The sequence below is a fragment of the Lissotriton helveticus genome, chromosome 1_1 (assembly GCF_964261635.1).
Source record: "Lissotriton helveticus chromosome 1_1, aLisHel1.1, whole genome shotgun sequence".
Classification (NCBI taxonomy): Eukaryota; Metazoa; Chordata; class Amphibia; order Caudata; family Salamandridae; genus Lissotriton; species Lissotriton helveticus.
This window is the reverse complement of record NC_136057.1, coordinates 1,735,738,903-1,735,761,513: the sequence shown is the minus strand read 5'-3', so window position 1 is coordinate 1,735,761,513 and position 22,611 is coordinate 1,735,738,903. Positions and strand designations below refer to the sequence as shown.

Sequence of the window (22,611 nt, the reverse complement as noted above, 5' to 3'; positions counted from 1 at the left end):
TAGCCCCCATCGTGCTCTATTTGCTCCCCCAAATGTGCCTCTGCACACTGTCGCATACGCTGAATAAATTCCTCCAAATTGTGCTCCACATGTGGCGGGAGCTTTTGCTGCCGTTCTGCCTCCTCTTGCTGTCCCTGCACTGACCATGTCGCCGCAGAGCTAGAGGCCGCATCGGCACAACCGGGCTGTCACCCCAATGTGACCATATCAAACCTCCACTTATCGCTGAGTCCGTAGTCCCTGGCCGTGGTCCGGCTGGCCTTCCAAGACCCTGCCATCGCTTCCACTTGGTACTGCGGAGCAGCATCTGGCTCACCCGAGGTGTGTGCCTCTCGCACCCGTTGATCCTACAATGAAATGGCAAGGTCCGGCGGGCAGTGTTTAGTATCCCTATCCGACCCAGTCTCCCATTGGGCCGGGCACAACTGCTAATACCCCCTGGACCTGTACTGCTCTTCAGGTAACTGTCAGTGCCCCCTCACACCCCTTCCCCCCAAACTGTCTGACTAAAACCTCCTCTACTCGTTCCCGCAGTGTACCCCCTCCTGTTTGCCTGGGCCCCTACTTTTGACCCATACGCTCATATAACCTTACCATAAACTCTTGATTACACTCTGCCTCACTACCATAAAACTAAACGGTAGATCTCAACGTTTGGAAACTGTGATCGAAAACTGTCCCTAACTGTCGGCTGCAGTGTCAGCTTACAAAATGGTAACACAGCCCCTAATATTTCTGGCCTAAAACCCAAGCCCGAAGCCCAAATGCAGCCCAAAGAGAGCAAAATTGGGCCCAGGCTGCACCCATGGCAAAAAAAAACCCAAGGGTGGGAGCCTCCCTACTTGACAGCCACCCCCCCAAGCCCCATTGTGAACACCGCACGTGCAACCTTTTCAAACCTGCCGTACAACTATCCTAACGTGTGAGAACCATGTGACTTAAGTAATCATTCTTAAACTAACTTAGAAAAAATAGATCTGCTAATGAAAACAAAATGAAAATAAATCATGCTATTTACACCAACAAAGAAGTAATGCAAATCAAGCAATAAACCAAAACAAATTCGTGATAAACACATCAAGGAATAAACCGAAACAATTTGGTGAAAAACATATTTTTTTTTTAAATAAAACACAATGTTTGTTATCTTAATATGGGTGCTTAGTTATCTCAAATAGCCTCTGAGAGGGTGCTTTTTCCCTTAAAACATATGGGGTGCAAACATTGTTCATAGGTGAAAGGTGAGAGGTGGATCCTCTGGGTTCTTTTTGTGAAGAAGGAGATGATCCATCTGAGCGCGTCCCCTTAGATGCCGATATGTTAGATCCTTTCGATCAGAGTGTGCTGGGATACGGTGTAGAAAGCTGCTGAGAGGTCGAGGAGGATCAAAGCAGCTGTTTCTCCATAGTTGAGGACGGTTCGTATGTCATCAGTGCTTGCCATTGTGCTGTGATTGCTGCGGAAGCCAGATTGGGAGGAGTCGAGTAGCAGGTGTGTCAAGAGTTGATTGTTGATAATCCTTTCCAGTACCTTCACTGGGAATGGGATGGGAGAGATTGTCCAGAGGTTTTTGAGTTTGCTGGGGTCAGCGGAGGGTTTTTTGAGTGGTGGTCTGACATCTGCGTGTTTCCAGGTGTCGGGAAATGTTGCGGAAGTGATAGAGGTATTGAGTAAGATGGTGAGTTCCTGGCTAAACCTTTGGTTTATAAGGTTGAAGGTTTGGTGCAGGCATGGGTCTGTAGGAGCTCCTGAGTAGATGGATTTCATGGTGGAGGTGGTGTCATGGGTTGAGAGGATATTCCAGATGGTCAGTGTGTGGTTTGTGTCAGTTACGGTGGTGTTGTATCTGTCAAGGAAGTCCGTAGGTGTGGGTTGGGGTTTGAAGTTCCTGTATAAGGTTGCGATCTTGTCAATGTAGAAGTGGTCGAGGTTGTTGCACAGCTCCTGTGATGGTGTGATGTTGTTTTTGCTGGCAGACAAGTAAGAGAATTCCTTAATAATGTTGAAAGATTCCTTGGTGTTGTTGATGCTGGTTTCCATGTGTGTGGCAAGAGCTGTCTCCTTTGTTGCCCCCAGCAGGTGGTGGTAGAGGTTGAGGGAGGGCTTGAAGGCTGTCCTGTCCGAGGTGTCCTTGAACCATCTTCTCTCCAACTGTTGGCTGTCTCATTTCACTGCCCTGACTTCTTGGATGTACCATCTGGCCTTTTTGGGGGATTTTCTCTGGATGTTGCTCTTGAGAGGGAAAATTCTGCCTGTGGAATTTATGATCCATGCATTAAAGTTTTTCACTCACTGTGCGAGGTTGGTGGCGATAGTAAGCTTGGAGGTGTTGAGGGCATTTGCACAGCGGGTCTCAGAGATTTTGTTCTACCTCCAGTGGGTGGTGTTGGTCATCTTGGGAGTGATGGTGCGGGGGCTGGGGATGCTGACGTAGATGATGGAGTGAGCGGTCCATGTGAATTCTATGACATGTCTGTATTTGATACGGTTGCTGAAGGTGAAAATTGGGTCCAGTGTGTGTCCAGCAGTGTGTGTAGGGTGGTGGACAATCTGGGTCAATCTGAGGCTGCTCATATTTCGGGGGTTGCAGTGTTTTTGTCATTGGAGTCGTGGAAATTTAGGTCGCTGAAGAAGAGGGGTTCATTGTAGTCGGTGATGGTGCAACAGAAACTGGAGGCAGGGCCATGGGTCAGAATGTGAGGGTACCTCCGATAGTTGTCTTGTCATCCATGTGGAGCATGAAATTGAGATGTTCCATGGGAGTGGTGGTGTTGTCGGTGGTGCTAGTACACTGTATGGTTTTGTTGTGGATAATGGATGCCCAGTGTGAGGGTGGCGATGAAGTCCCATAATTCAAATAAGGCTTGCATAGTAAGCGTGGGTTGAGAAGGGCACTTGCGAGTTGGTGTTTTGTACAGGTGGTGTCTGTGATGTGTTCAGGGTAGGGCTGGTTGGTGTGCTGGTCCTTGTGCCGGGCTGGTAAAGTAGCAGTGGGTGCACATGAAAAGTCCTAGTTCTAACATAGAAATCTAAACAGTTCATAAAATTGAGAGCAAACAAATAATACAAAGTTGGGAAAGCAATAATCGCTGTGTGCTGAGACTCATAGAACTAATCTATGCCACTCCTCTGAGAAAGGTATAACATAGTTCTAAAATGAAAGTTAGGGCATTAGCCCTCATTGAATAAGTGGTGGGTACAATTCTTATTTGTACTCTTTTAAGTCCATCTGTTCGTCCTCAAGTAACTGTGGTAAGGTGGATCGTGGATAGTACCCAATGAAATTCTCCCTGGGTGACATTACATTTCTATCTTTGTTGTTCCTCAGGCAGACCAAGGCTGTGAGTGCCAGTAGAACATGAGATCTTATTGAATGTTGTGTTTCCTACCAACCAAACAAGTGAGATCACAGTTGCTCTGCCTCAGCCCAGTTGATGTTGCCTCAGACCAAGCCTTCTGCATGTGGTGCACCTGCCCCTTCCTGACGAAGACAGGCAGCACCACCATCAACTATGAGGAGTTTGCACTCTGCTCTCTGGTTGTGTTCCATTGAATTTTCACTGGGGCAATCTTTCTCTGACCCAAACACAACCCAGTGGCCCAAACAACCGGCCCACCATATGTTGCAGCAGTTACCAGGAGATAGAGACTGAGGCCACCACTGATTCTGGAGAGTGGTCTGACCTAGTGCTAAGCTGCCTTGGGCACTTTCAGATAAGGCTGTCAAATGTGATCACAATTTTCCCAGTCCAATTAATCACACGGTTTATGTCTTCATGGGAGGGATACCACAAAATACATTTGTGGTATCCCTGGGCATGTCTCAGCTACAGGAGATACTTTCCTGGACACAAAGCAGTAATGCTGGGGTCTCGAAACCTCTCCACACAGCCTGAGGTGCAGATACTTCTCTGTTTAGCAGCACACATCTCCAAGTTGTTCCACTCCCAGTTCCTCACAGTTCACAGTTTATAGGTATGATCTTCTTCAGGCAAGAGTACCTCTAGCACTCTTCCTCAGCAGTCAGCCAGCTGCATTCTTCAAGGCAGACTCCAGCATCTCTTTTCCTGACAGATCACAGAGCACCAATTTCCATATTTCTACACATGACAAAGGGTAGCTGGCATTCAGCAGCCCCAACCTTCCAGTAAAAAATAATTTTTGGGGTGCGGAAAAGATGTGCATACCCATGCGGCCTGGGTTTCAAGAAAGTGGTCAAATCAGGCGTAAGACTTATGAGCTATCGAGTAATGTGTATAGTCTCTATCACTGGGGTGGAGGCTCCGCCATAGGTCCCTGATCCCACAATCCTCCTACCACTCCCTACCACTCCCTGACATAGATCCTGCCCCCAAAGTCCTCGGGTTAGAGCGGTCCATCCTTGCATCCATGACCAAATTTAAATTGCCACCCACCACAACCAATGAGTCGGGCGTGTGGAGAACCTCGGCCAGGGCCTCAGTCAGGAACTTCTCCTGATGTTCGTTTGGGGAATAGATTGAGGCTATTGTGAGGTTGTAGGTGCTGATTTGTATCCTCATCGCAAAGAGGTGCCCCTTAATCTCTGCCACTGAGCCCTCTATGGAACCTCTAAAGCGTTTGAAAAACAGGATGGCCACCCCACCCTTCTTACTCTTCTCTGAAGACCAGAACTGCAAGGGTAACCCCCTGGATTGCATACGGTGTCTATCTTTGTGAAGCAGGTGGGTTTCTTGAAGTAAAAATATATCCTCCTCCGAATGCTCGAGTAAGGAGAGCACTGCCCTCCGCTTGGTAGGATTGATAAGGCCTCCGACATTATAGCTGACCACCTTAACTTCCATCAGGTTGTAAAGAACCATGGGGATATATGTCTTATGCTATGGAGCCGAGAAAGGGGGACAGACCATGAAAGGGACCACACAGACAGATGTGACTGGATGGACCCTCCCAAAAGGGCCACAAGTAAAAAGCTCACCGAAGAGAGGACCCCCCATGCAATAAAAATATAAACAAACCAGAAAACAATAAACCACCAGCAAAGGCAAACACACAAAGTCCATCTTAACTTTGCTGCCACTTGATGATCGGCAGGCTTTGGCAAACAGTTTTTCCGTGCTGGCAGGTCACATCCTATATTCAGGGTTGCTATATTTACTGCAGAATATATTAGGTTACTTGATAGGCATCTTGAGTAACACATCACTTTCTTTGCTCACTGATTAACCAGTTCTATTTTGATGAGGCAGTGGCTAGAGAGGCTACCATGTAAGCAGCACCCACCTCTGATAATTCAAGAGAATGCTCTAGAGTGAGCATAGCCAGTAGTGTCATTTTCACTTGGTGTAGAATTCTCTCCTTAGTTTTTGCGATTAGCAGACCTGGATTATTTCAGCTCGAATTTCTTCATCTGTGTGGTCTAGCTCAGGTGTGCTGGCAGGATTGCACAGGCGAGCATAAAATGAGATTATAGTTTAGTCCAGACCTTGCTTGGTTTGACAATGAACCTCTCGCAGTCAGATTTTGACTGTGTGCTGTGCTGCCCATTTATGGCTGCTATTGTGGCATTATAATTATTACCCCAGCGTTTGTTTGGAAGAGTGAAGAACATTTGTGCATTTCTCCCCCACCAGGTGAAGTGGAATAGGGCTTTTGGTGGTAGAATAGACCTATTGGATAGATCTTTCTCTTTATTAGCCGACAGGTAATTTTTAAAATGAGCTATCGAGATGTTCCAGCAAGAGAGTATGTCAAAAGGCTGGATCATCATATCTGCACTGTTCAACATGATTTCAATTCTGGAGTGCCAATTCTTGGCTGAAGTACGTGAGAAGACAATAGAAATGCTCCCTCTTTGGTCTTGGGTGTCATGACTGAGACTCGTCCCTCGAGAATGTCTCTCAGTGATTGTTTTACTAGCTTTGAGCAAGTCACGTCAGTCATAAAAGAAGCAAAAACTCAAACAGTAGCAAGAAACACAGCCAAAAACAAGTATTGGATTCTCCATGTTTGCACCTGTTCCCAGTGTTACTTCAGGTCTTATGATCGGAGGACAATTGGCCCTGCTGCAGTCTCACCTAGGGAAAACAGATGTTCATCACATATCAGATAGTGAGATGAATAGAGGAGGAAAGCCAAGTGTAGCTGAGAATCACCGTGGCATCCAGTACCTCCTCTCCCCTTATAGGGAAAATCAGACATGATTGCAGGTTGTGCCTTGGCACTTCTGATGTGTTAGTCGCATCCCCTTTGCTTTGATTGCTGCTGTTATCATTCACCAATGGCATTTTCCATCATAACAGGAAAGCCCGGTCCAACCATGTAATCTGCGTGGGACTCCCAATCCAAGTACAAAAAATTAGCAAATGGTGGTGTTCTGCGCCTAGAATGAGCGAGCACCCACAAGGTCAATTTGGTATCCTTGTCAACAGCTTTGGGTTCTAATACTTTACCATGGTCATGGGTTTCATAGGTTGACAGCATATCACAGCACAAGATCACACAGGTTCTTAGTCTCAGCTTGCACATGCAGAATTCCACACATGCCCATAAATTTGTTTTAAACATATGTTGTTGCACAGAGACCATTTTGAGTGGGCTCTTAATGTGCCAGTATCCTTGTAAGTAAGACCCCTCTCAACTGTAGACCTATGTACATAATAGTTGTCCAACAATGGGCAGACCTCTACAGACCTGCGACAAACAGAAGAAGGTGGTACGATCTCTCTTTTCTTTGGGAGGTATGCAGAGGGATGCCCAGAGGGAAGTTGAGAAGGCAGACAAGATGTCAGGTAGTGGTTTAATAAATCTGATGGACCCCACATTTTGTTTATTAAATTGGAACTGAAAGTGGTCAGATGAGCTGATCCTCTTCCTTCCCTTGTAAGAATGCATTATTACTGTTAACCGCCACTGACAAGCTCTTACCATACTATGTATGTACACTTGCACAACCTTAAAAGAGACGGTTCTGATGCTCCATCACCTCAGGAGACTAGTATAAGAAGTGGATTATTATTTGAGGATTGCAGCTGCCCATTTCAAGGAATAATGACAGTAACTGGCTAGGGTAAACCATAAAGTCCCTAAATAAACCTGAACTCAACCCCCTGGTAGTTGTGGCACAGAGCAGGCAGGCATACCTTAGGGTAATGTGTAAAGTACTGATGCAGTGCCAAAACAGGAGAACCAGAAGAGGTCATGAAACCTCGCTGTGACCCCAGACATCCTAAGTCATACACACTCTGAACCCATAGTAACTGTCAGAGTAAATGGTGATTCGTGAACCTTCTGAATTACAGCAAGCTCTTGTCAGGGCAATCAGTTTGGCTACTTGTGGAGAAGTTACATGGCACAGGTAGGACGCTTCCAAGACTCCACTCAGAGTACATACACCATAAGCGGCTCTTAAGATACCATGTCGGTCTCTTAGGCAGGACCCATCAACAAAAAGAGTGTGGTCAGATTCGGGAAGCAGTACATCTAGTTTGTCAGGTCTCGGTTTTGTGCAAAAACTTGGTAATGCTAGCACAGTTGTGGTAAAATTTGCCCTCATCATCTCCCTCTGGATTCTGCAAAAGATAAGATGGGTTTAGTGTGTTACATCTCTTGATGGAAACATTTTCTGCTGCCAAAATGATTCTCTCATAGTGAGTTAAGAGGCAATTTGTCAAATGCTATGTGTGGGAATGGGTCATGATGTTCCCGATCGGGGTTCACCGCTACAACCACTTTGAGACAACTGTTGTGGAAAATGTGAAATATGAAAACATAGCGAAACAACAAACACCAGCAGAAAGCATTGCACAGTCATACATAGTGAGAGAACAGTGTGGGCCAAAATGTCGTATAGACAAGAGAGAGGCGAAGAGTTTGGGAAACAGCCATAACAACGCATGCCTTACATTGCATTCCTTTACAATGCGGTTGTTACAACAACCGTGATGTTACAACGTGAACCATTACATCGCAAGTTGTTTCAACGACTTGCTGTAGGGGGCTCACTGGTGTTAGATTTAGAATCCAACACCTTCCCTGCTGTTGCACAAACTGAAGTAGGAATAGTAAATTATACTATTCCTAAGTCCAGCCCACCCCCACAGCAAGTCGTTGAAATGACTAGTGATGTATTAGTTGGTGTTGTAACAACGCGGTTGTTGTAACGACCGCATTGTAAAGGCATGCGATGTAACGCATGCAAAGTAAAAGAATATATTGGAAGAGTTCACTTGAGGACATAATATAATAAATAACTTGAAAGCGATGCAGTTAAAAGGCAACTCATGTTTAACAATCTTAAAGAACTGTATGGGTTTAGCACATTGGTTTATTTGCACTTATTTTGTGTTTCCAAATAGATTGAAGCTTGACTAGACAGTAAGAGCAGGAGATAAAATTACTTAAAAAAAATATACTAAGGTCTTAGGGGCACGATGATAAAGCACACATACCATTATAATTGTATTTACCACAAATATACATGCATTCAAGAATGAAGACTGGTTAGTTTGTTAATCATTGTTGGAAACTGCAATAAAGACTGGGTAGACTAGAGGATTAGTTTTGAGTTTGAGGTTACGGGGCCACGTGCATTTCAATGCTTTCTACTTTCAATCTGTAACTACTAAGTCAATTATTGTTTGCTGGTCTGTAATAAAGTACTTTCTTATTTTGTATATAAGAAGCTGACTCTGAAACAGCAAATTGAGACCGACTGCCTGCCTGTGTGAGGAGGGTCGATTTCCTGGTCACAACAGTAAAAAGCTGTCTTTACATTGCAAAAGAGGAGTCTGTCTTTTTTAATTTTGTTAAGTTTTAAAGTCACCCTGTAACAGTTAGCAAGCCAGCCTGGAAGTCCCTCTTGCCCTCACCTGACTGCTAAAGCCGTAAGACCACCTACCCCTGCTGCATAGATTATTGCACACCTTTTCATAAGGAAAGCAGCCACTGTGTTCTCTGAATTTCTGGCTGTACATGGGGGACTGGTAGGATCCAGAGATTGCCATCTTTTTAAGGTGAGGATAATGCAGACAATGGTCCTTGTTTTTGTATATATTGTATCAGTAGTTCCCCTTGGCAATAGTAAACACAGATGTAGATATACGAGATATAAGGTTATAAGAGACATAAGGGTATTGCATGCAAGATTGTGTACATGTGTTGCACAATGTCAGGAAAGGCGCTACATAACTGGTTACCTTGTTAGTCCCAATATAAAGTTGGAATTGGTCAATATGGGAAATTTGAAATTGGAAGGTGCCAATGTGTGTTCCAATGTTTGACATACAGGGACAGATGCAAAGCTGATGTAGCCATACTTTACCTCCAGGTATGATCTGAACACGCAAATTACTGCCCTGGACCTTATGTCCAGAAGTAATTCTATAGACTAAGAGATACATGGTTTGAAAAGATTATCCTCTCTCAGCGCAGAGGCAAATGACCGGTGGTTGCCAGGTGTATTTATCGTTTAGAGTACAATAATGCTGATTAACATTTAGAAGTAGTTGAAGTGTTCATATTTCTTATGCTGATGGTGAGTGCGTGTGTGTGTATATAAATAAAATGTGGGCTCAGTATGATGATGTGTAATGTTGCATAATGTTATTTTCATGTGTATTGCACAATTGATAAAGGCAAAGTTGATGAATGTTCTTGTTTTTAAAAAACTTGTGTACGTTTTAAAGTAAGAGTAATATTTGACCAGATAGATAAAAAAAATTACATTGTAGAAGAATTTGAAATACGAATAATCATGGAGACTCCCTTAGTGCATATAGAAAAGATATTTCCAAATGATCAGAGAAAATTGCAAAAATATTATTTAGAACGGTTTAAAGCCTCAAAGAAACATACAAATCCCAGGCCAAAAGAAGGGAGACTTGACAACAAAATACTAGAGCATATTGGTACACATCTCAGATGTAAATATGCAGGAGCCAAATTACAGAAGCGAGAAGCCACTTTAGCTTCATGGCAAGATTTTTGTGAGAAGCCTAAGAACCCCTCGAAAGTTGATATCCATAGTACCCCGTCTATTCCCCCACCCCAATATGATCCTATGAACACCTCTCCCAAGGTACCTGCTATTTATTCACTGGTGCAGCTCCAGGAAACCTCAGTGGTATTTGAGAACCCCAACATTGAGACCCCTTTACAATCTCTAAAAGTTACCTCTAATGTTACTCTACAAATGCCAAAGCAAAAACATGCAAGTATATCTAGGCAGCAAGTAAGGGTAGGTGACTACCAGTTTCCAGGACATCTAGAAACACAGTTAACACTACATTTAGATCCAGCTTCTCACCAGGAAGATAGAAGCGAACAGCAAAGACCATGAGATAGTGATGACCAATTACATGTTTCATCAGCAACATTGCTTTTGTTGCACAGAAGAGACACAAAAGGAAGGGTAGTTAGGAAGCAGATGTCCACCCACAGCAAAGAGATGGAGATGATGTTCGATATAGTGACTAGTGTATAGGGCTGTAGGTATGATGCAATGGCCAGTATCCCAAGAAAGGAATAGGACTGAAGGTAGTCTACTAACTTGGTAGAAGGGGAACGTAATAGTTTCACCATAAAGTGTTTAAGAATGGATATCACACAGTGAGAGTAGAAGAGAGGCAAGGGAAGTGAGGAGAGAGGGATATCACAATAATTTTTCAGGACAGATTCAGGGAAGATTTGAGCGTATAACAAATGGAAGAGTATATACATAAGTGTGTGGATAGTATGGGTGAAATGCTTCAACCACCAAAGGCTAGGCACCTTACCTATGATGTTAATATTCAAGAAAAAACCCTTATCGCTTTGGAGTACACAAAGAGTGCAAGGCCATTGCTTAATCATCTTGATATTAAAGATGGAGAGCAGAAAATGCTTTCTAGAGTTAGGAAAACTTGAGCAACAGAGCTCGAGCGATTGCAGTTTCAGGGAACACATGGCCACCCAGACCTCAGGATGGGATCTTGTGAGGCCATTGCAGGATTGACACTACATGATAGACCAGTACAGCAAATTAATTTTCAATCAGTTTTGCACAGCACAGATCTCACCCCTAGTGAGATAGTCGCTGAAGGAGAAGAAAATAGCTGGCACAGTGGTGTGCCATATGGGGATAATTTAGTAGATGGGACTGAAAGGTTAGCCTCACAGATGAATCCATGACCACAGAAGGGAAGGCTTGTTTGATCCATATGATATGGCGAATGCTGAGGATTGCATTCTTTTTAGTGAGGGAGATCTAGAATGGGATTATCCCTACATGCTGAAATGTTCCTTTGTATGTCAGAAATATGCTAGACAGCACTATCCCCAGCGTTCTACCACTCCCTTACAGATGCGCCCTGATAAGCAGGGGACCTGGGGCACCTCGTTCTGTTCCTTGGACCCAAGAAATGACTACCGCTGCTTACAGAGGGGGCAGGGAAATGGATTTGAGCTTTCGAACAGCAAACTGGAGGTATCACCTTGGCAGTAGGGCGCATAAAGTGTCTTCTTAGATCGCTTATAGAAGATGAACCAGACATTGATTTTCGAAAAGCTGGAGTGAGAAATGTTGCCCTCACTGACACCAGCTATGATTGGTCTCCATTTGATTTGGTTAGAACAGTGGTTTGGGATCAGCTGAGGAAAGTGTATCCTGATAGGCCAGACATTAGATCTCTCATGGCTCAATCAATGTAGCAAAATGAGGATCCCGCGCAGTTCCTTGATAGGATGAAAGAAAAATGGACAAACAAGAGGTGACATAAAAATCAGCAGCTAAATTAGTGAAGCAAAAGTTGGCAAAGAAAGGAGCAATAGAAGGAGCTTAAGTGGCAGCCACGACTCGGATGACTGCAATATCTGTGGGATTGGTCCCAGTGACTACTCGACAACAGTACCCTCAACAACAGGATAATGTAAGGATAAAGGGAAGTATTAGAGGAGGACAAGGAGGAATAGGAAGAGGTAGGGTACGCATCAAAAGATGGATCAAGTAGGTCATTATTGTCAGAGGTATGGACATTTCATTAGAGACTTCAGAACTAAGAGATGGGAGGAGCAAAATGGAAGAGATAGATTTTACAATCAGCCAGGAAGCACAATAGTACAGCCACAGCCAAATCTGCAAATCATATATGTGCCTCAGACGCCATCACAAAATATGCAGCCACCAGTAATGCCTCAAGCACAACAGGTGCCGCCTTAGCAAAACTACCAAACACTCCCAATGGTGACTCCACCTCAACGTGAACAAGGGGGTGTCATTATGAGAGGAGGGAATCCTTTCCAGATTAATTCTGTGTGAGGAAATACACAAGGAAGGAAACCACAGAGTATTTATATGTGTCCATTATTGTCAGTGACATAAGGGCCAGGTGGGGAACCCACTGTGACAGTAGCTCTCAATGACAAAAGGTATGTATTACTCATAGATACAGGAGCAACAAGATCCTGTATTAGGGAGGGAGACCCTCTGATTTCCAACAGCTCATTGGACACTCAAGAATTCTCTGGGGAAGTATTGAGGGTTCCTTTACTAAACCAGTTGAGGTGGAAGTAGGAGGGAGGTACGTCAATGGCTGTTTACTGTTATCGCCAGCTGCCCTAGCCAATTTGTTAGGGAGAAATCTTAAGGCCAAGTTAAATATGACTATTTATTTTGAATCTGATGGTACCATGAATTGTTCTACCCCTGGAGTGCTACCTTCCAGGATCATAAAACAGTAGGGTCCTACTGGTACGTGAGCAATGACAAATGCAACATTTAATTAGAACTTAAGGGGAACACCAACCACTCTTGAAAATTGCTAGGGGAGAATGTACATTGATTCTACACCTCCCGCATCACATGGAGCGCTGGCACCATTGTGAGGTTGCCCTACATTTCATCGCACTTCTCTCTGTCCTGATGAAGACCGATATGCTAGGCTCTAAGTCACCTTAGGCAACAGTCTAACCGTTGACTTTTTTAGACTAACAAGCCGGGACTGATTATTGAACAAGGATAAATAAGAGACCGTACTAAATCCTGTTGACAGGCTACCTTTGCATTAATCCTTTCTTCACCTTCTCCATATCACTGCGCACTTGAGCACCAACTGAAACACATCTTTTCTTTTTGGAGCAACCGTTATACAATACATTAGGGGCCCGATGTAGGTAAATCCATTTTACCGATTTTTAAATACCGAATTTTACCGATTTTTACAGATTCGGTATTTAAAAATCGGAAAATGATATGTAGGTAAAAAATCGGAAAAATATACCGAATCGGTAAAAATCGGTAACGGGTGATCTGTATTTACCGATCGGTATTACCGATCGGTAAATACCGATCGGTATTACAGATCGGTATTTCCAATGCATTCCTATGGGCCAAAAGTCCCATAGGAATGCATTGGAAATACCGATCTGTAATACCGATCTGTAATACCGATCGGTAATACCGATCGGTAAATACCGATCGGTATTACAAACAAACGTGCAGCAAACAAAAGTGAAACTGAACACAACAGCCAATCAGGTGCAACCACCCTCCCCCTTCCTCCCAGGAAGTGCCTGCCCAGCCAGGTGCAACTCATTAGAAAGTTCTGGAGACAGGCAGAGCAGAGCACACAGAGAGAGGAGCAGGGAGAGAGTTGTTTGTGTTGAAAACCCAGGAATAATGTCAAGCAGCAGTGAGAGAAAGAGAAAAATTAAGTTCAGCAACACTGAGCTTGAACTCCTAGTCGAGGAGGTGGTCAAGGTGCACACCCAACTATTTGGGAAGCTCTCCCTCACCATGGCTGAGTCAGCTAAGCGAAAGCTGTGGCTGCACATAGTGGAAAGGGTAAATGCAGTGGGAGTCACCAGCAGGAGCATGGAGGATTTAAAGAAAAGATTCTATGACCTCAGGAGCCAAACCAAGAGGAAGCTTGCAGAGCTGCATAAACAGGCTGGTGTCACTGGAGGAGGCAGGAATCCAGCACCCCCCCTGACTGAGCTGGAGGAGTTGGTGGCGTCTACCATCGAGCCAGACAGTGTGGTGGGACTGGGAGCAGTGGACAGCTCAGCCCGAGCCAAATCAAAAGGTAAGATGCATGCGCAGCACAACACCCCATACCAAGCAGCATCCCTTAAACCTCTGAGCACAGGCCAAGCCCAGTCCAGTACTGCTAGCACTATACAGGAGCAATGCATAATGGGAAATGTAGTCTGCCAATATTAGACCATGTATAACTGAACAGACATCAGCAAGGCAGTGAAAGTATTGCAGAATCATGAAAGTTAAATGTGTAAAGATTTATTTATAGTCACTGTGACACAGTAACAATCAATGTACATACGCTTATTTACACCTAGGGGCACCATCAGCCAAGCAAGGCACATCGACACCAGGGACTGCAGCAGCGAGGGAGGAGAGTGAGGAGGCAGGGCCAAGCCATGAGCAACCATCGCAAGATGAGGAGGACACAAGTGGCATTGCACAGGAGGAGGAGACAGGCCTCACCCCCGACCTTCCACACTCCCCACACCTGTCACAATCACCTGCATTGGTATTCTCACCGGAGACTTCCCCAGTAATGCAACAGGCTGCACCTGCAACACCACCAGCCAGGAGGCGACTCGTGGCCACACTGCCCTTGATGGAGGCAGCATTAGATCAGGCTGAGCAAACTCCACCTATGCCTCATGCTGCACCGCAGGCAAACACTGATGAAGACACCATGCCAAGACGTCGCCGCATGCACAGCACTGCAGGAGGCACTGGAGAAGGCACTGTCTTCCGGGGGCTGGAGGGAAGCATGGTGCGCATCCAGCGCATGCAGGGCAGATCCATCCAGGCCTGCCACCGGCAATTCCGTGCTCTCAATCAAACTGTAGGAGAGATGGGGAAGGGCATTACTGATATAGCCAATTGCAGCAGGGACATGGTAAAATCAAATGACAACCTAGTTGCTGGTATTACGTCTGCTATCACGCAGCTGTGCGACAAGATGGACCACATAGAGAATACAAGGCGCAGGGACACCCGCGCTACCAACAGGGCGCTGAATCGCCTTGCCACTGCCACTGCACAGCTATGCAGGAGAGGAAACAATATGCAGGAAAGCCTAACACAAAATACAGCAGAGGTCACAAGGGGCATAGCCAAAATAACCAGTGCCCTAGAGGCAATGATGATCAGTAATGCTGCTCACAATCCTGCCCTGGATGTGGCTGAAGGGGAGGACAGTAGTAGCCGCAGCAGCTTGGGTAGTGCTGTGGTGCCTGCTCGTAGGGGCCGGAGGCGCACAGCTGAGCCTTCAAGCCTGGAGGAAGGCAGTGGGGATACTCCCAGTGTGTCTGGGAAGCGGCAGAGAAAGTGACTTTAAAAGTTTGGGTGAAGTAACCCTGGACATGTTGTCCCCACCTTTGTACATGTTAATTTGTTGCACCTAAGTGCTGTAAGTTCGTGCCAACAGATAAATACTTTACTTCCATTCACAACCTGTCTGTGTGTCATTACTTACTCAGAAATAGTTGGCTGTTATTTCGTCACGCCTGTATCTCCCATCACTTGGTGTTGTGACTCCAGCAGGTTGTATGTCAGGCACGGCATTGTCGTCATCATAGTCCTCGTACTCCTCCAACTCCACCTCTGTACCCTTTTTGACAGCCAAGTTGTGCAACATGGCACAGGCAGCTATGATTTTGCAGCATGTTATGGGGGTATACTGCCTTGCGCCTCCACTCTTGTGAAGGCATCTAAATCGGCTCTTCCAGATGCCAAATGTCCGTTCAACCACATTCCTTGTACTTTTATGTGCCCGGTTATACCTCCTTTGGCTGGGTGTGGAGGGGTTGAGGTAGGGAGTGAGAATAAAAGAACGTAGGGCATATGCACTGTCTCCTAAAAGGGAAATGGGAGTACATTAGTCACATGTATACTTGTAAGTCTCACTGCAATATGTGTGAATGCTGTCGCAGACTCTGTCTTACCTAGGAGGTATCCTTCGCCAAATTCCCCTGCTGACAGCCGTTCATAGATGCCGCTGTTCTGAAATATATAGGAGTCATGTGTACTTCCAGGGAATTTAGCTACAAGGTCTGTGATAACGTACTTTGCATTGCAAATCACCTGGACGTTGATGGTGTGGCTTGACTTCCTATTGCGGTAAATGTATTCGGTGGCAGCAGGGGGACAAATGGGGATGTGTGTCCCATCAATGCATCCGATGATATGGGGAAATCTTGCCATCTGGTAAAAGTCTGATTTTGTTTGTACCAGTTCAGCATGGGTGGATGGAAATGAAATATAATGCTCCATCCTGTGCAACATGGCGTCAAGGAATCTGTGGAAGAACCTTGAGAGGCTGCTCTGGGTCACCCCTCCCGCCACAGCAACCACGCTCTGGTAGCTCCCTGACGCCAGCAGGTGGAGGCTGCACAGCACCTGCACATGTGCTGGTATTGCATGTGCCCTTGGGGTGGGGTGCTCCAACAGTGGTTTAAGGTCCCTGATGAGCTCCATGATGGTTTCTGGAGCCAACCTGTACCTTTGTACTATCTCCTCCTCTGTCAGCATCAACAGGGTGACCCTCTGCCTGTAGACCTGCTCCTGTCTCAGCCATTCCCTCTCTCCTTCCTCCCGTAGCCGTAGACGTCTTGCTATTACATAGAATGCCGCCATTGTGCAAACTGAATTGCATTTTGGGTCCTTTTTTATAGGCTGCACCTGGTTACCACCTGATTTGAATCCATGGTAAATTCCGACTCTCAAATACCGATTTTGAGGCAAAATCGGTATTTCTGGGCCTCCCTACATCTCGATTTTCAATTTTACCTACTTTTATTTACCGATCTGTAACATTTCCGATCGGTAACAATACCGATCGGTGACATTACCGATAGGTAAAATTACCGATAGGTAACATTACCGATCGGTGACATTACCGATAGGTAACATTACCGATAGGTAACATTACCGATAGGTAACATTACCGATAGGTAACATTACCGATAGGTAACATTCAATTTTCGGTATTTTACTGCTCGGTAATCATAACGATCGGTATAATTACCGATTCAGCCTATTTTTGGTCACCTACATATCGAACGCTCACTACCGATCGGAAACGGCCGAAAATCGGTATTTTCGGCCGATTCCGATCGGTAATAGCCTACCTACATCTGGCCCTTCATGTATTCCTTTGCTGAATTATAACTAATGAATCTTGACACAAAAACTGAATCCCATTGTTTGACTCTTCATTAAGTGCATTTCATTTTTGTTGTTGCCTTTTGTGTTTGAATTTGTTTTGTGCTCACCTAAAGCTCAAATTAAATGTTGTATTTGTCAGTGCTCATGTACTAGTAGGACCATACTGTTTTACATACCACATGTTACCCAGGTCCTATAAGTTTTGTATGGGTTAGCCCAGTATCTTGTAATAGTACCTTCCAGGATCATGGCATTAACAGTAGATTCCTCTACCGAAGGTCAGATCAGAGCATGACCTGCGTATATGGATGCATTTACTATGGCAGTATATACAATCATAGCAGAAACATAAGAGTTACCTAAAGAATTTCTATTTCGGCCTCACTGGCAAGACTCTTAGATGCCTATTGCTGAATTATTACTGCAAATAGAGGCTTTAGAGGTGATACCTGTGAGAAGTTGGCCTAATATATGATGCTCACTAGTTCTAGTGATCACCTTGTATCAGTCCAAACAACCCTTATGGTGATTGGTTGTAAGTCAACCTTATAGACCAGCTATCCTAATGGTAGCATGAACGAAGCAGTCTTAGGCTAAACTCTTTTGGCATGTGAAGCCCGCTGTTTTACCACAATATTCCCCCTTGAATACCAGATGAAAAGACACCACACAGGTTGTTATGAAAATAAACAATATATTTATTAATAACAAACACCTCTGAACTCTTTATGAGATCAGAGGGCTAAGCACATGACAATCTCTTAGGAAAAATACGATAAGTTGCACAAAATTACAATGGTGCCCTAGGGGCATGGCAAACCATATACTAAGTAAATGGTAAAAGGAAATCTATAGAAGGAATGGAGCTGTCCAGAGGCTGTAGGATCGCTGGGATTACGCTACCCTAACTTTAGGTAAGTAATAGGAGGCCCACGGAACCCGTGTGCAGAGTGTGAACTCACACGCGAGATGCGTAAAAACGTCTATGGACAGTACAGTTCAAGGCAAAGGTTAGTACGGACAATCCTGACTAGTTAGGACTAAAACGACTGTGAATCTGGAAACTAGGAGAGTCAAGCTACCCTTGAGCACCAAAATGCGAAGTCGTGTCGGGTTTCTGCGTTGAAGTCTATGGAGCCTGAAAGAAAAGAGGCTGCAGGCCGCCAGGAGGAAGATGTCCGGTGTGATCCAAGGGTGGATCAGCGGTGCTGAAGACCTGAAAGCAGAGGGGACAATGTTCACAGTCACTAGCCAGTGACTGGAGTGGAACCAGGAAGGAACCAGATGTCGTCGTCGCGATCAGGTGAAGAGTGGACGCTTGTCTCTGCAGCCACGTGGACCAGGAGGTGTCTTCGACAACCAGGATGGAGGCACGAGCTGTCCCACGCATGCTCTCGCTGTCGGCGGTATCGGATCCGGATTTGGAGTCAACAGGCCTTGGCAAAGGCAAACCACGCGGTGAGTGGAAACGGCATCTGGAGTGGACCAGGAGGGTCCAGGGTGCCCCTCTTTTGGAAGGGAGCAAGGGCCAGTTTGGAGCAACTAGGCCAGCAGTATAGGTTTCAACGATCGTCGTCTAGAAGGCCACTAGCCAGCCGGCAAGTGACCACACAACGCGTCAAGCAGCAAACAGGCAGAAGGGCCCCACGCATATCTCGTGGATGCTGGAGGGCTGATCTTCGGTGCAGGGGCTGCTCGGGGCTGGGGCTTCTCAATCCCCAAAGCACTTGGTCGAGTTTACCTCAGAAGTCGTGCTGGAAGCGAAGTGCAGTTTCTCCAAGATGGCCGGTCCCAAGTGTCTCGTCGCACCCACGGATCTCAGCTGTGCTGCAGATGTGAGTTGAGGTCGGAGAGGTCTGAGAATCCGGGTCTCGTCGGGCTCTGAAGTCTGGATCCTCGAGGGAAGACGACAAAGTGAAGCCGCTGGATGCTTGATGGTGCCTGCAGTTGCAGGGTGGACACTCCTTGCCCACAAGGGAGATTTGTCAGTCTTCTGTGGGGCAGAACGTCGAAGTCCAGAGTTTCTTCTTGTAAAAATTGTTCAGGATAATCTAATTTGGAATGGGACCAGCTCCTACCTTTATCCTGCTAAAGGGGGCTGTACTACGACTAGGTCCCTCCTATAGGTGGGACCAGGAAGGGGGTGGTTACACCCCCTATCCTTTGTCCGGATTCGCGCCAGAGCTGGGGCAGGGATGCCCCAGCAACTGGTTTGAACCGGTGTATGCACAGGACACCTGGTGTGCCCCAGGCATGTCTCATTCCTTTCAGGCCTGTCCTATCCAATACACAAAATCCTGTCTGGGGTGGTGCTAGCACCTCCCCAGGCAGGAAACCCTTTGTCCAAGCCTCCCTCGCTGGAAGGACTCCCAGCAGCAGGAGGTCAGACTTGTGTCTGTGGTGGCAGCATCCATTTTGTGATGTTGAGGCTCGAGCTTAACTTTAACCGGGGTTACAGTTACATACATGTCTTATCCCTTTAGAAGGGTGGAATGCTACCCCCGTCCCTAGAACTGGCGAGGGGGTAGTATTCCAAAGTGTATGAAACCTTACACGACATGTTTTGATAATGCTATACCAAAGTTAGCAATAACCGCGAGGATTATAATGCACTTAAGAGTATATGGTATAGCGTTATCATGGAACAGCTATAAGGACTTGGTTCTGCAAGCTGCAGACAGGCTCAGCTCATGCTAGAGCACCACCTCACACCATTCCAAGCACTCTGCCTTCAGGATTGATAAGGCCTGCCATAGGAGTGACTGATAGGAGTATATGTGCCCATTTTGGGGTTAGATATAGGTATACAATATCTATAGCAAAGGGTGATTACACCACCTTGCCCCAGCTGTCTTAGCAGCCAGTTGTGTCAGTTTGGATGGCCAGCCAGGGGTGGCATAATACATGCTGCAGCCCCTGGTAGGCCCTGGGTACACCTAATGCCCTGGATACCTAAGGTACACTGTACAGGGACTGATAAGGTGACCCAGTATCCAATTAGATATGTACCCAATGTACATGGAGTCCATTTTAACAGAAAGAGCAGGAAGCCTGGGGTCCTGAATAGCAGGATCCCAGGCCAACTAAGTCAAAAACTAGCAAAACACTAGGCAAAAAGTTGGGGGTAACCATAGTCAGATATCCACCTTTCTACATAACCCCCCCCCCCCACAAACGAAAGGAGATAAGGCTATCCTTGACCAGGTAAGCCTATATTGCCTGAGTGGACATTTGAGGAGGTGCATGCACTGGCATGGTTACCCCCTATCTCATGGTCCACTAAGCAATCCCTCACCCTAAGGGTATCTGAGGGTCTCCACCATAGGGAATCTCTACCTGTGGTGTGTTTTTGGCAAAGTAAAAGGCTGGTGCTGAGATGGAGTACTGAAGTGAGGCTCCACTAATGTTGGGCTCAGCTTCCTCCAATCATCATCCACCATATAGGCCTTTCTTTCCACTGAGTTGTGTTGAGCTCTCAGGGTCAACCTCTGGCTACCTAAAGCTGGAGGCTGGGTCCCTCTGTTTGGCTTACTGGAGGGACAGGTCAGGTCTGGGGCCCTTAGATCCCAAGTTTGGCTGTGCCCAACAGAGTCCATCTGGGGGAGGTCCCTAATTAAGTTTAAGGGGGATCCCTCAGGAGTTTCTAACTTTTTCACCTTGCTAGGGCTGCTAGCTTTGGTGTCCCTAATCTGCTGAAGGGGTTGTTGTATTGGACAGGGGGCCCTTTGGGGCTCACTGGCCTACTTGATCTCTGTAGCCCGGGGCTGACTGAGGCAGGGTAGAGAGGGGCAGGTTACATGCTCCAGACTGGGTCCCACCTTGGAAGGGTCCACTGACATCAGGGGCTCTGCCAGGCTAGGCCTGACTACCTCTGGGGGCAGTTTCTTCACAAGGGGTAAGAACAGTTCCCTGAGGAGGCTGATCCTTTCCTATTGTCTGGTGGGAGGGAGATCCCTCTTCCTCTCAATGCTCTCTGTTTGTGTGGAGTGATACATAGTTTCAGGCTTCACAACACAGGAATCAGTTTGAGTTTGGGCTGTGGTCATCACAGCCCCACCAACCTTTTCAGGAAGGGACTCAGTTTGGGTATGGGCTGTTACCATCACAGCCCTGCTAATCTTTTCAGGGAAGGAATCTATTTGAGATTGGGCTGAGACTGGCACAGCCCTCCTAACCTGCCCAGGAAGATTTACCATTTTAGAATGGGTTTCTTGTTCCACCTCAGCCCAGGCTGCGATTTCCAAATCATTCCCCAGTAGACAATCTACAGGCAAGTTTGCTGACACTGCTACTCTCTTTGGGCCAGTGACACCTCCCCAGCTGAGATCTACCAAAGCGAGCAATCTAAAATAATGTAATTATGATCGCTCAGAGATGTAACTTCAATCCTGGGGGCTTCACAAAAGGAAGTAATACTCGTTGGCACAATAACATAATCAATCACCGAGCTTGTCCTCCAGTTTTTAAAAGTGGGGATGGTAAGCCCGTTTACGTCTTTAGCAAAGTCCAGGATTTCCAAGTCGTACTTGCTGATGAATTCGTACAGAATCTCTCCATAACTATTGTGCCTAAAATGGAGGTCTTCAAATCCAGCGTTATTAATAACCCCACACACTTTCTGGGATGACAATTCACACAGGGAAATATTAAAATCGCCTAACCATATAAAATCAAAAGAAACATTACAATGATCAGTTAGGTCATCAATAGTACTAGCTAGATTTTTTACAACCGATGTCCTACTATCGTCAAAAATATTATTATAATAGTTGATCAGGAGGACATTTCGGCCATTGTCATTACAAAGCCACAATAACTGCACATGTGGCACCACAGTTAAATATTTTATGATCTTAATCTGTCTGGTAATCGACACCAAGATTATAAGGCCTCCTTTAGCTCTCCCCGGGGCAGAACTAACTGCCTGCAGCTTAAACGTTACAAACCCTGCAAAATGTAACTCCTCCCGACACCATGTTTCCTGGAAACAGAGAATATCATAGGTGTTGATAAAATCCTTCCAACCCAAGGTGTCCTGTTTAGATTTTAAACCAGCGACATTCCATCTGACAATGGAGATGCCATTAAACACATTCGCGCTGGATATACTCAGGGGAATAGAGCCAACTACCTTTTCCTCACTTATAATGTTCTCAGGTGATCCGGGCTAGTACTTTTTAGTAGGGGTTGGCCCTCCGTCATAATCGGATCGGGGTTAGAAGGCAAATCACAAGTATTGAGCACCCGGACAGCAACAGGCTGGCCAGGAGAACAATTCCCTACCCTGGCAAGTCAGTCATGAGAGTCCAGGGAGCTCAAAGCCTGGAATCTATTTTGAATAGGGACCCCAAACGGCGGGAAATGGATAGGCTCGAAATTTCTGTTTCCAGGATTATGGGGTGGGATTTTAGCTAAATGGCTATAAAAAAAGCCAAGAGGGTGTACACTTATTCTGTCTT

At 45.8% G+C, this 22,611-nt stretch overlaps 2 protein-coding genes across 2 annotated transcripts in view; one reads left to right on the top strand and one right to left on the bottom strand.

Annotated features, from left to right (window-relative positions):
- The window catches only part of LOC144774269 (uncharacterized), a 592,191-nt gene that overhangs the window by 97,296 nt on the left and 472,284 nt on the right, over positions 1 to 22,611 (bottom strand). The window lies entirely within an intron of this gene.
- LOC144774227 (uncharacterized) lies at positions 13,466 to 15,377 on the top strand. Its single transcript, XM_078659175.1, has 2 exons — positions 13,466 to 14,039; positions 14,311 to 15,377. The coding sequence occupies exons 1-2, from the start codon at positions 13,634 to 13,636 to the stop codon at positions 15,315 to 15,317; spliced, it is 1,413 nt and encodes a 470-aa protein (XP_078515301.1). The 5' UTR covers positions 13,466 to 13,633; the 3' UTR covers positions 15,318 to 15,377.